General features: G+C 43.0%; 1 protein-coding gene across 2 annotated transcripts; it reads left to right on the plus strand.

Moving 5' to 3' along the window:
* Positions 1-1,816: 1,816 nt before the first annotated feature.
* LOC101943676 (ovomucoid-like) lies at positions 1,817-11,025 on the plus strand. Of its 2 annotated transcripts, XM_024100218.3 has the most exons (9): positions 1,817-1,972; positions 3,050-3,075; positions 4,323-4,456; positions 4,681-4,732; positions 6,930-7,057; positions 8,728-8,776; positions 9,778-9,905; positions 10,319-10,370; positions 10,868-11,025. In XM_024100218.3, exons 1-9 carry the CDS (start codon positions 1,915-1,917, stop codon positions 10,874-10,876), a joined length of 636 nt encoding a protein of 211 aa, XP_023955986.2. In that variant the 5' UTR covers positions 1,817-1,914; the 3' UTR covers positions 10,877-11,025. The 2 variants fall into 2 exon arrangements, with proteins under 2 accessions (XP_023955986.2, XP_023955987.1); XM_024100219.3 differs by lacking the exons at positions 4,323-4,456; positions 4,681-4,732.
* Positions 11,026-12,793: the final 1,768 nt, after the last annotated feature.

Below are 12,793 nucleotides of genomic sequence, written 5' to 3' on the forward strand. Positions count from 1 at the left end.
GCTGGGTCATCATCCGAGATTGCTATAACATTAAATATATGGCAAAATTCAGGTAAAACAGAGAAGGAGACATACAATGCTCCCCCAAGGAGTTCAGTTACAAATTATTTAACACATTATTTTTTTAACAAGTGTCATCACCATGGAATCATGTCCTCTAGAATTGTGGCCGAAGCATGAAGGGGCATCGGATCTCCGAGCTCTGGTCAAGTGTAGGTAGTCTCTTGGTCTATCCAAGGCCATGATCAAGTGTCTTGATGTTTTTGGTCTTCTGGCCTCGAGATGAAAACCTTGTCTTTGTTTCTGGGACCTTGAAGTGAAAAAATTCTCTAAGTTATATCTGACATGTAAGTACCTTGCAATGCTGGCTACAAAAGTGCCATGTGAACGCCTGTTCTCACTTTCAGGTGACATTGTAAATAAGAAGCGGGCAGCATATCTCCCATAAATGTAAACAAACTTGTTTCTCTTAGCGATTGGCTGAACAAGAAGTAGGACTGAGTGGATTTGTCGGCTCTAAAGTTTTACATTGGTTTGTTTTTGAGTGCAGTTATGTAACAAAAAAAAATCTACATTTGTAAGTTGCACTTTCAGGATAAAGAGATTGCACTACAGTACATGTATGGGGTGAATTGAAAAATACTATTTCTTATCGTTTTTACAGTGCATATATTTGTAATCAAAAATAATAATATAAAGTGAGCACTGTACACTTTGTATTCTGTGTTGTAATTGAAATCAATACATTTGAAAATGTAGAAAATATCTAAAAATATTTAATAAATTTCAATTGGTATTATATTGTTTAAGAATGCGATTAAAACTGCGATTAATCGTGATTAATTTTTTTAATCACAATTAATTTTTTGAGTTAATCATGTAAGTTAACTGTGATTAATCGACAGCCCTAATTTATATATAGGGTAATGTCTAGAGAACTCTACTTTCATGAAGTGCTTGATGAGAGAAGACTGTGTACATGGAGGAAGGAATAAAGCCTGAATGTTGAACTGTTTTGGCTCTTTCTCTTCTTATACTTAACACTGAACATATAGAGAGAGATTTAATCAGGAAAATAATATAACCTCTGAGGTAAGTGAAACTGGGCAGTGATACTTAGGGAGGCAAGAACCTGAGAACTGCTTAGACAGGATCCATCATTTTCCTCATCTGTTCTATTTGTCGTCACTTTAACAGCTGCAGCATCCATGGGTATGGCAATGCTGCATATCTTGAAACAGTGCCAGGTAGACAAGGATCAGGTCCTGTAGGACTATAAATCAACAGCAACGTGTTGAATTGAACCTGGAGCAACTGAATGTTTCAAAGGGGGGATTAATTCTGAGCTATGAAAGAAAGGTAACTGTCATCTTGGAAACTAGTGGTTGAAGTTGAACAGTTCATTTTAAGAGATTTGGAGTATAATAGGAGATACACAGCTATCAGCCAATACATGCTGCATTTGTACAGTGCTGTTGTAGGGGTGTGAAGGAACCTAAGGTGTGAAGGAACCTAAAGGGTTTCTGCAACAATGTAAAGACAGTTTACAGAGTGGTTTATGGGGCCCATAATGAAAATTTCCACAAAAACCTGTACATAATCAGATTCACTGTGGTCAGTGGTTTTTTTTTTCTTGCATCAACCCACAATGCTTATGAAAATGCAAAATTGTTTGGGACAAAAAATGAAGAAGCCAAAGGGGAGATTGAGAAAGAATATATCATTCCAAGCACAGTGGGACTTCCTCAAAAACAAACTTGTTCAGGTATCCAGTATCATTGGTGGCTTTTGTATGTGATTTCCTAATCAGGATGGGGGTTCTGGCCTTGGGTATAAATATGTGAGCTCTCCCTCTGAGTGTACTTCATCTACAGAGCAGAGCAGAGCAGCTAACCTAGACTGAGCATCTCCACCATGAAGACAGCTGGTGTCCTCCTGGTCCTCACTCTGGTACTTTTATGTTGCTTCTCAGGTGAGTACTCTTTGCTGTAGCCTCTATAGAGCCATGTGTTTGCTGCTTCCTAGTCCTCTGGAAGCCTTGACTATTAAGGTCAATGATATTCTTGTTTTTATGAAGAATCCTGAGATCCGGTCTGTTTTGCCTGAATAGTAGACAATCCAGGGAACCATAAGAGTACAGGGTAGTGTTAATGTCCTTAAACAAAATCTCCCCTCTCCCATGGTGCTGTGAAATGTACCATATGACAATTGGTTGCAACTAGAGATGGTGGTAAAACATTCGATATCAAAATATCAATGACATTCAAAATTCCAAAAAACTTGGGGGGAAATTCAGTGAATTTTTTGGGAAATCCCCCTCCCCCCCATACACATACACCACTTCATTTTTCAACCAGCTATAGAGAAGGTAGACATTTTTCAAGTTTTTGAATTTTCAATTTTTTAAAACATTTCTTATTAAGGCAAAGTTACCATAAAATGTTAACATACTACATCATACATTACTTATTAAGGATCAGGTTAATATTCAAATAACTTGGATACAGATGCCATATGTATAACTGGGACATCAAATTTGTAAAAGGACTCATTCCAAAAATAATTGAAATCATTCTGTAAGATGTTACTGAGAAGACTAAATATTAAGGACCTACTTAACATCCATTGATTCCTAAGCATAAAGTTAACTTCCTGGCTTGTAGCTTTCCTGCCTTATTCCCACTCCTCTGCACGTCACATAGTGTGGAGCACTGGATCCATGCGCTGAGAACTCCTAAATAGTGCCAATGACTGAAAAGGTTTTTGAATGATCAGGCTTAATAGAAGAAAAAAATATTTTCAAATGTTGTAAGGTGCTATTAGTTACCCTGCATCTTCAGTGCAGCAGAAAACCTGAAAAATACATAGTAATAATAAGCAAATAATAAGCCCCTTATTGTATTTTCAAATGGTGCAAAACACCACATGTGGCCCATTTGTTGCAGAAAAAGAGTTCAGTGAACATTTTTCTTGAATTAATGCTTATAACTTGATTTCCGTCACAGGGATTTGTCTCATTGTACGTTGAATATCCATATTTTTTCTCTAGGTGTTGCCACTGAGCCTCTGAATCAGGTTAGTCCAGCTCTTCCTGTTTAGTAATTTTCACTTTCCCCTAATCATTAGTTAGGAATTGCATTGTGGCCAACTTTTCCATGTTGGAAGAAACACTAAAACTAGTGGAAAGTGCTCAGATATTAGTGATGAGTGCTGTCTAGGAACCTTCATCGAACAGAGTAGTGGGCAGGGCTGGGTTAATCAAAAAGCAAAATGACCCCAGTTGTTATCATTATTGGTATTAGTTATTATATATTGGTATTGTGGTACTGATATTTCCAGCTGGGATATAGGAATACTTATTTTGCAGGTGGATTAAAAAGTTCACTTACTATAGGAAAGAGACTATCCCCATGTGTTTCATATGGTCAGTCACTGAGTTTACCAGATTGATAGTAGATAATTCCATAATGGCCAGCATGCCTAATACACCCCTAAAAGAATTAACAATAATAGTTATCATAATGAGGAATAGCTCAGTGGTTTGAGCATTGGCCTGCTAAACCCAGGGTTGTGAGTTCAATTGCTGAGGGAGCCATTTAGGGATGGGGATGGGGGGGATAGTTGGGGATTGGTACTGCTTTGAGCAGGGAGTTGGCCTAGATGACTTCCTAAGGTCCCTTCCAACCCTGATATTCTATGTCTAGAAAATTATATATTTACAGTTGCAGAATGATTATAGTGCTTATCCAGAACCACCAAAGGGCAAAACCCTCCGCTGTACATAGCGTTTTTCCTTCCAAATGCTTTACTAACTACATGATATACATAGAGCATCACGGAAATGCAACTCTCACTTGGGCAAAGAGTAGTTCCAAACTACAGAGCACAGTACCCCAGAGATAGGGAGGGGAGAAGTACCAGCAAAGACACATGGAACAATCCTACTCTCACCTGTGTCACAACTGTTCTTCTGCATATAAACGCCAGGGCTGGCATTAGGGGGTAGCAAGCACAGCAATTGCCTGGGGCTCCACGCCACAGGGGTCCCTGTGAAGCTGTATTGCTCAGGCTTCAGTCCTGGCTGGTGGGGCTCAGGGACCTGGGCTTCAGCCCCATGCAGTTGGGCTTCAACTTTCTGCCCTGGGCCCCAGTGAGTCTAATGCTGGTCCTGCTTGGTGGCCCCCCTGAAAGCTGCTCGTGGTCCGCCAGGGGGCCCCAGACTCCTGGTTGAGAACCTCTGCTCTAATACACTCCAAAATAATTAACAATAATAGTTATCATCATGTATTCATCTGTGTGTCTAGAAAATTATATATTTATAGTTGCAGAATGTTTGCAGAGCTTATCCAAAACCAGCAAAGGGCCAAACCCTCGTCTGTACGAGTGTGTACAGGCCTGTCTGTGGCACCAATGGTGTGACGTATGACAACATATGTGATTTGTGCTACACAAAATGGTGAGTAAATAGATCAATATTTTCTATTAGCAATAATTAGATCTACTACGGCAAATGACAGAGGAATGCTGAAAACATAGTGTGGTCAGAGAAGATTAATATGAATATATCCGTCCCATTCACATATCACATATTATACAACCCATGTACCTCTGTGTAATTCCACAGTGATCTTATGAGATGTATTGCTATGTAGGGACATTCATTTTTGATCTCTTTTCAAGGCAAACTGGAGGCACGCTTAGCCTACAGCATCAGGGAGCATGTATGAGACAGGTAAATTCAAGTGTATTCTATTTTTTCATTTATATAGTGTTTTTCCTTCCAAATGCTTTACTAACTACATGATATATAGAGAGCATCATGGAAATGCAGCTCTCACTTGGGCAGAGAGTAGTTCCAAATTATAGAGCACAGTACCCCAGAGGTAGGGAGGGGAGAAGTACCAGCAAAGAGACATGGAAAAACCCTACTCTTACAAAAAGGGGCATGGGATCTGTAATGCTGACTTAGAGGAGACAGAAACTTGGTATGCCAGATCTCATCACCCCCAACATAAATCCCACCACTCTCCCTCCTCCCTGCCAGGGGCGGCTCTAGGCACCAGCAAAGCAAGCAGGTGCTTGGGGCAGCCCATTTGCAGGGGCAGCAGCCGGCAGGGATCCAGCATGGGAGCTGAGAACCAACAGGGGGCCATGGGAGCTGTAGTTCCTTGGTTAGCTCCCTGCCTATAGAGCCAGTCCTGGAGCAGGGAAAGAACTACATTTCCCAGCATTCCCTTGGCTGCTATCAACAGGAAAGGGAGGGGGAGGAAGTATGTAGCTGAAACCTCATGCTGCAGCTTGCTGTGAATGGAGAGCTCACTGCTAGAAGTGGTGGTCCTGTGAATGGGTAACAAGTATGCCCAAGGAGTAGAAGGCTTTGCCCCAGAGATCCCCTTCAGAAGACATCTCCAGCCTGGATTAGGGATACTCTGTGACCTCACCTTGCAGCCCCCCAACGAAAGAATTGGGTGGACTAAATGGACAGTGCACCTCTCTATCTGAAGCCTAGCAAGGGAGGTATGTGGATCCCACTAGAATTTAAAATGAAAAGTAAGGGAGGGGAGGCTCTGCTAGAGGACTTGGGCAGCTTTAGATACAGTACCAGGCTCATAGGAGGATTTCCACTTCTGAGCCATGGAAGCAGAAATTGACTTTTCCTTTCCAGATTTAGCTAATATTCAGAAAGGGAATCTAGCACCTGCCTTCCAGATTTGAACACCCTCAAAATTCAGGGGTGCTCAAGCTCAATTTGGGCAGCTGTTACTTCATTTCTCCCAAATCAAATATACTGATCCACTGTAACTTGCTGTAGAAAAAGTAGGATAAAATTGAGCAAGAAATGCTTCCCAGTGGTTATTAGGACTAGAATTACTATTTTCAACAGCCATTGCCATTTTTTTTTTTTTTTTAGTTTTATTTGTTTAAAAGGAAGTCAGTGATATTGCATTGGCAAATTTCCCCATAGAAACAAAGAGTGGAACAAAAAAATAATAAAGGCACCTCAACTTTTCCTCATTTATGGAGGACAGTTTTATAATATGCATCCAGATATCCTCCAGTCACACAAGCTGAAAATTGTTCCACTTTACTAGAGTTCTGTAACCATATGGGAACCAAACCTGTATGTGTTCTGTGCACATCCAAAATTCCTGCTGAATGACCCACCCTGGGAGTGAGTTACCAGTCACCCAGGGCTGGGGTGGAAGGAGTGTGCAGTTGGTGGGGGAGAGCCCAGGGCTGGGGCAGCAGGAGGTGCAGGTGTGAGGGGGGAGAGCCCAGGGCTGGGGCAGCAGGGGGGTATGGGTGAGGGGGGAAGCTCAGAGCTGGGCAGCAGGAGGTGGGGATGGGGGTGGGGGGCAGCCAAACATTTTTTTGCTTGGGGCAGCAAAAAACCTAGAGCTGGCCCTGCTCCCTGCCCCCACCTCTCCTCCAAACACACATTGACTGTAAGCAACTGATTTATCATCTTTTGAAGGAAGAAGGGCTGATCTAACTGATAGTACTTCAGCCTCTGATTCCAGGCAAAAAGATGTATTTCAGGGTTTCAATTTAGAAGACAAAGCCATCCCCTCCCCCTGAAAGCAAAATATATTCCAACCCCAAGGCTGCCAACACATTAAAGAGGAGTAAACCAAGACGTGTATAAGAAGGAATTGTAAAACTCTATTAGTAGTATCCATGTAGTCTCTCTTCCTATTCTTGTACTAACGAGAATAAAGTAAACAGTAAGTGAACTTTTTAATCCACCGCCAGAATAAGTATTCTTAAATCCCAGCTGGAAATATCAGTATACTGTGAAGTCATTGATAGAAGCTAACTCCAGCCAGGTTCAGGGCTTCACTGTCTTATGGCACCACATAAGGAGATGCTGTCCCTGCCCTGAAATGCTTCCATATCTCCACTCAAATAACAACTTCTTCATTTGGCAGATTGGTTGCAGTCAATACCAACAAACAAAAGACCAACGCAAGATAGTCTGCACACGGATCTATAAACCAGTCTGTGGAACTGATGGTGTCACTTATAGCAATGAATGTTATCTGTGTGAAAAAATCTTGTAAGTCCTTGAATATTACCTTTGGAATAACTGAATCAATAGTAAGAGATGCTAAGACTAGTTCTCTTGTATAAGCATTTTCTTTATACAGGGATATATCAATGTCCTGAGGTAGCTGAGTCCCTGACTCACATCCATATTCTTTTGACCTCTTCTGGTTAACCCCTGTGTCTCCAGGACACCATAGCTAATATAATCCACTATCCCAGGGGTGGGCAAACTTTTTGGCCCGAGGGCCACATCTGGGTGGGGAAATTGCATGCAGGGCCATGAATGTAGAGCTGGGCCAGAGGGTTGGGGTGCAGGAGGGAGTGCGCGGTGTGGGAGGGGGCTCAGGGCAAGGGGTTGGGGGCTCAGGGCAAGGGGTTGAGGTGCAGGAGGGGGTTGGCAGGGGCTATGGGCAGGGGATTGGGGTGCAGGAGTGGTGTGGGGTACAGCAGGGGGCTCAGGGCAGGTGGTTGGGGTGCAGGGAGGGGTGCGGAGTGCGGGAGGGGCCTCAGGGCAGAGGGTTGGGGGCTCAGGGCAGGGGGTTGGGATGCAGGAGGGGTGTGGGTTGCAACAGGGGGCTCAGGACAGGGGGTTGGGGTGTGGCAGGGGGCTCAGGGCAGGGGGTTGGGGTGCGGGCTCTGGCTCGGCGCTGCTTACCTTGAGTGGCTCCGGGTGGCAGCAGCATGCAGCAGAGCTAAGGCAGGCTCCCTGCCTACCCTGGCCTCGCGCCGTTCCTGGAAGCGGCCAGCATCACGTCCCTGCCACCCCTGGGGGTTGGGGGGAGCAGAGGGCTACGCGTGCTGCCCTTGCCTGCAGGTACTTCCCCCGCAGCTCCCATTGGCCGCGGTTCCCCGTTCCCGGCCAATGGGAGCTGTGGAGGGCGGTGCCTGCAGGCGAGGGCAGCGCGCAGAGCCCTCTGTCCCCTCCTGCCCCAGGGGTGGCAGGGACGTGGTGCTGGCCCCTTCCGGGAGCGGCGCGGGGCCAGGGCAGTAGTTTGCCCACCCCTGCACTATCCTCTAGTTCAGGGTTCTCAGCCTTTTACTTTCTGAGTCTCCCTTTCCCCCGCAACACGCTATAAAAACTCCATGGATCAGCTGTGCCACAACTGGTTTTCTGCATACAAAAGCCAGGGCTGGCATTGGGGGTAGCAAGCAGGGCAATTGCCCGGGGTCCCCACCACAGGGGGCGCTATGAAGCTAAGTTGCTCAGGGTTCAGCTTCAGCCCCAGGTGGCAGGTGTCCTATGTGGTGGGGATTTAGCTTTCTGCCCGGGGTCCTAGTGAGTCTAACGCCGGTTAGGCTTGGCGGACCCCCTGAAACCTGCTTGTGGCCCTCCAGGGGGCCCCAAACCCCTGGTTGATAACCACCACTCTAACTAATAGGTTTATCTTTATGTATGCACCAAACTACAAATCCCAGAACACAATGGGAATCCATGGTTGGTTAACATCAGATCCATGCTGACTTCCATCGGGATGATGAGCCTCACATTCCCAGTAACTTCTGAGATTATATCAAAGAGAGAATTTGGTCATTACAAATCATCCCTGTCAAATATTCCATATGTTCCTAACTGTTTCTGTAATTTCATAGTGAATTTTGGAGAGTTTTACTCACCAGGTAGACAATTTTATTATTCACAGACAATAATTGTCTTCTCTCTTTCAACTTTTCATCCTGTAGAAGGGGGTCTAACGTACGCCTGGCACATCAAGGACAATGTAAGGTGAAGGTAATGGCACATTTTTATTAATTATCATTAAAATTGACATGTCTCACAGTATAAATACTGGTCACAAAAATGTTGATAACACTTCATAGATGGAAAAATGCTACTCTTACAAAAAAGGGTTTGGGATCTGTAATTCTCACTTAGAGGAGACAGGACCTTGATTTTCCAGATCTCATGACCCCCCAATACAAATCCCACCTCCTCTCCTTCCTCCCTGCCCCCACCACTCCTCCGCACACAGATTAATTATAGGCAACTGATTTATCACCCTTGGAAGAAAGAGGGGCTGATCTAACTGATTATGTCTTTTCAGTGAAGCAGATGGTGTTTCTTATGACAGTGAATATGGTGGTGCTTGGAAACCATGATGATTGGGGCATTTTAATTATTTATTATACATCGAAGAGATGGGTTGGAAGTATGGCCTTTGTGGTAAAAGGAAAGCTGGGGAGATATGAAACATGGGTTCTATTCCTGTTTATGTCACAGACTTTCTGCATGACCTTGGGAAGGTCTTGTAATCTCTCTGGCCCTGATCTTTCTTCATGAAGTGGTCAGTTCATGCCACAATGGCAGCATAATAGAGATTCAAGATCCCCACAGAGTACTCCTGTCTAAACGTTTTCTCCACACCCTTCTGCAAAGTCGGAAGGTCTTATAATATCTGTAGCCCTGATTATACTTCATGACATGGTCCGTTTATGCCACAGTGGCAGCATAAGGAGGTTTAAAGAGCCTCTTTACTCCCATCTCAAAGTTTTCTCAGCACAGTATCATACTAAAGTAATAACTGGGGGTGCAGAAAAGTAGGAATGGAGAATCTGACCCACTCTGACTTTCTTTCCCAATATGTAAAATGGCAATCAAATGAACTACTTCCTAGAGAAGCCTCATTGCTTAAAGAAAGGTGCTATGTTAGCTCAATAGATGAGTCTTACAACAGATGACTTATTATTCCCAACAATAAATGTGGTTAGAACTTTATATAACTACTTTTGCAGGATGACTGTGGTCAATATCAAAGACAACAACAGGGTAAACACATTGGCTGCCCAACGATTTACAGACCTGTCTGTGGCACAAATGGCATCACATATAGCAACAAATGTAACTTGTGTGCAGCAAAATGGTGAGTAAACTTGTAAAGAATTTCTTGTGTAAAAGTCATTGCACATTTGGTGCAGATAATGTGAGAAAGCAGTTCCCAATTATGATGATATCAGGAGACCAGGTGTTAGTGGGACAAAGCACTGTTTAATGCTTTTTCTATAAACACAGGGCAGGGTTTTCATTGAAAGATCTGACTAGGCCAAACCTGTTCTGCAGATGCCAAGGAGTAAGAATATGATGGTTTCAAACTGGAAAAATTGGCAAAACATGCCAGATAACTGATCAAGATATTAGAAAGGATTAATATGAATATGTCTGTCTCGGTCAAATGTCTTGTACTATACAGTCCATTTCCTTTATTTTTTTACATGTGACAATGAGATGTTTTATTTTGAAGAAATACACATTATGCTTAATTTTTCTCTTCTCAAGGAAAACTGGAGTCAACATTGGCATAAGGCATGAGGGAAGATGTAACCGCAAGGTAAACGTACACGTATTATATTTACACTAATATAGTGCTTTTCCTCCCAAAGACTTTACAAACTACAGTATGTACACATAACACCAGTTATGTAGTCATCACTTGGGTGGAGAGCGGCAATGAATTTGCGCACAGCAAACTAACCAAGTAGTGGGGGTGGAAAATATTGACTGAGGAGATACGTAAAATCTTACTCTGACAAAAATTTTCATAAAATCTTAAATGTTCATGCAGAAGAAACAGGACCATCTGCTGATTCTGAGAGAACTGAATTTATCTACCATGCAAGAATGAAGGACTCTGTGGAATTTTATCTTGTGAAATCTGAATCAAATAGATAATGTTTAGATTAGAAGGTGTTTTAGAGAAGTTGCTCATACAAGACTATTGCATTGAGATCATTATCTCCATTTCCCCCCTGTTCTAGTTAAGCTTTTCTACGTTACTCATCCTAACAACTCTAAATATTGTCTCTCTTTCTCTCTCTCTCTCTCTAGATCAACTAACGGAAGAATTGGCATAAAATAGAAAATATTCTGCTTCAGTATAAATGATAAATTCTTCTGATAGAGTTGTAATTTGTCTTGTCCATCCAGCACTCCTGATGGCATTACTATCTTGAATTGGTGGTTCAATAAAGCAAATTTAGCAGAAATTTTTGCCTTTGTTCTTTTATCAGCAAAAACATTATGGGATTGCTTGAGGGAATCATTGAATAAACAAACTTTTCTCTTCATTCTCTATAAAATGAATAATCCAAAATTAAAAGAATCAATTTGATAATAAATGGGTTCTGGGATTGGATTCTAGGGGGGAGTCCACAGGTAACACACACAGTGGAGGACCTGAGTTAATATCAATCTTCCCCTGGAATCAATCCAGGGAGCTGCTGATCAAATAGTAATCCAGGCTGCACCCATACATTCACCTTTCCCTCCCCGTCATCCCCTTAGGTAGCTACCTGGGCAGCTATCAGGATTTTCATCATTCCCTTCATGCTGGGTAAATGCTTTGAAGGTATGGACGGATTTCTGGTAACGCAAAGTTGTGCCTCCAACATACATGCAACACTAGTCATCCAGATTAATTTGCCAACCATTAAAGGTGAAGTGTACATTGCATATGCTAAGGGGTATATTTTCATAATCCAAGAGAAATTAGATCTGTTAAATTGTTGATGTCCTAAGCAAACATCTAAAGACCTAAGATTAAAATCTTAACAAGATGCTTTTCTGTTCTGTCACGATTGAACTCATTAAAAATCTTTTGTTTCCAACATAATGGTCTTAGATTTCAGTTTTTTTAACCTTTTGAATCTACTTTATATGGTACTTGTATTAAATTGCTGTGGAGGTGGTTTGGGAATTGAGTTGTTTGATTCTGAAATGGATGGTCAGGAACACATAAAAAGAAATGACCAGGGATGAAAGTAATATTAAATTCTTACCGGTACGGGGGCCGGCTCCAATCCCTGGAAGGGGTGGGGCCTCAGGCGGAAGGGGCAGGGCTAGGGGGTCAGCCTCCCCCAACCAGCCCATCCATGCTGCCTGGCCCCCGCTGCCCGGGGCTCCAGCAGTGATTTAAAAGGGCCCGGGGCTCTGGCTGCTGCTGTGATAGCAGCAGCCAGGAGCCCTGGACCCTTTTAAATCCTTGTGGCAGCTGCCACTTTTGCCCCCTCCCCCGCCAGTAGCCAGGGGGGCAAAAGGGGCAATGACGTTAAAGCGCTGCGTACAGGCCCATACCGGCCCATACTGTCCCACTTTCACCCCTGGAAATGACACCTCATTCCATGATGCTCTTATGCCTTTATAACAGCTGAGGGATTCCTGCACGCAAACAACTTCAGTGATAGGAGACACTAGTTGAAGATACAATACTATGCAACCTCAATTCTCCAAATCTTATAGGAGGCCTGGAGTAAGTTTTGATAAGCAAGTTTATGGATTATTTACAGTATTAGCAATTAAATAGCTATTAGGAGATATGGAATTCTGGGTAACAGATGTTCAGAGAATCAAGATTCTACAAAATATGCAGAAAATATTCTAGATTTTACCCCATGCAAAGTTCTGACACTTCTATCCCTCCATAGTAATTAATACTAATCCCCTCACGGGACAGTCCCATTTATCATTAGCTAAGGAGCTCTCCCCTTCTTTAGGTCTATGTATTCTTCCAAGAAACGGGAAGTCAGAACATGTCATTCACAGGCAAGGGAGCTTCTGGTGAGTTTTCTCTGTAGATTCTCACTCTCACATATCAATCACCCTGAATTTCTGCCAAGAAGCGAGGCATGCAAATTTTGTTTGCCAAGTATAGTTTGGTTCTTGTCCTATGTCCTTCCACATATTAAATATCCTAATATCCAGACGCTAGCTGTATCTACGCTTGGGAGAGAGTAAGCATGTATGCTACGCTGGTGC

The sequence above is a fragment of the Chrysemys picta genome, chromosome 8 (assembly GCF_011386835.1).
Source record: "Chrysemys picta bellii isolate R12L10 chromosome 8, ASM1138683v2, whole genome shotgun sequence".
In the NCBI taxonomy this organism is placed as follows: domain Eukaryota; kingdom Metazoa; phylum Chordata; order Testudines; family Emydidae; genus Chrysemys; species Chrysemys picta.

Coding starts and splice junctions, on each gene's coding strand:
- LOC101943676 (XM_024100218.3), top strand. CDS start 1,915: ATGAAGACAGCTGGTGTCCTCCTGGTCCTCACTCTGGTACTTTTATGT. Junction 3,076..4,322: donor CCACTGAGCCTCTGAATCAG/GTTAGTCCAGCT, acceptor ATATATTTATAG/TTGCAGAATGTTTGCAGAGC. Junction 9,906..10,318: donor AACTTGTGTGCAGCAAAATG/GTGAGTAAACTT, acceptor TCTCTTCTCAAG/GAAAACTGGAGTCAACATTG.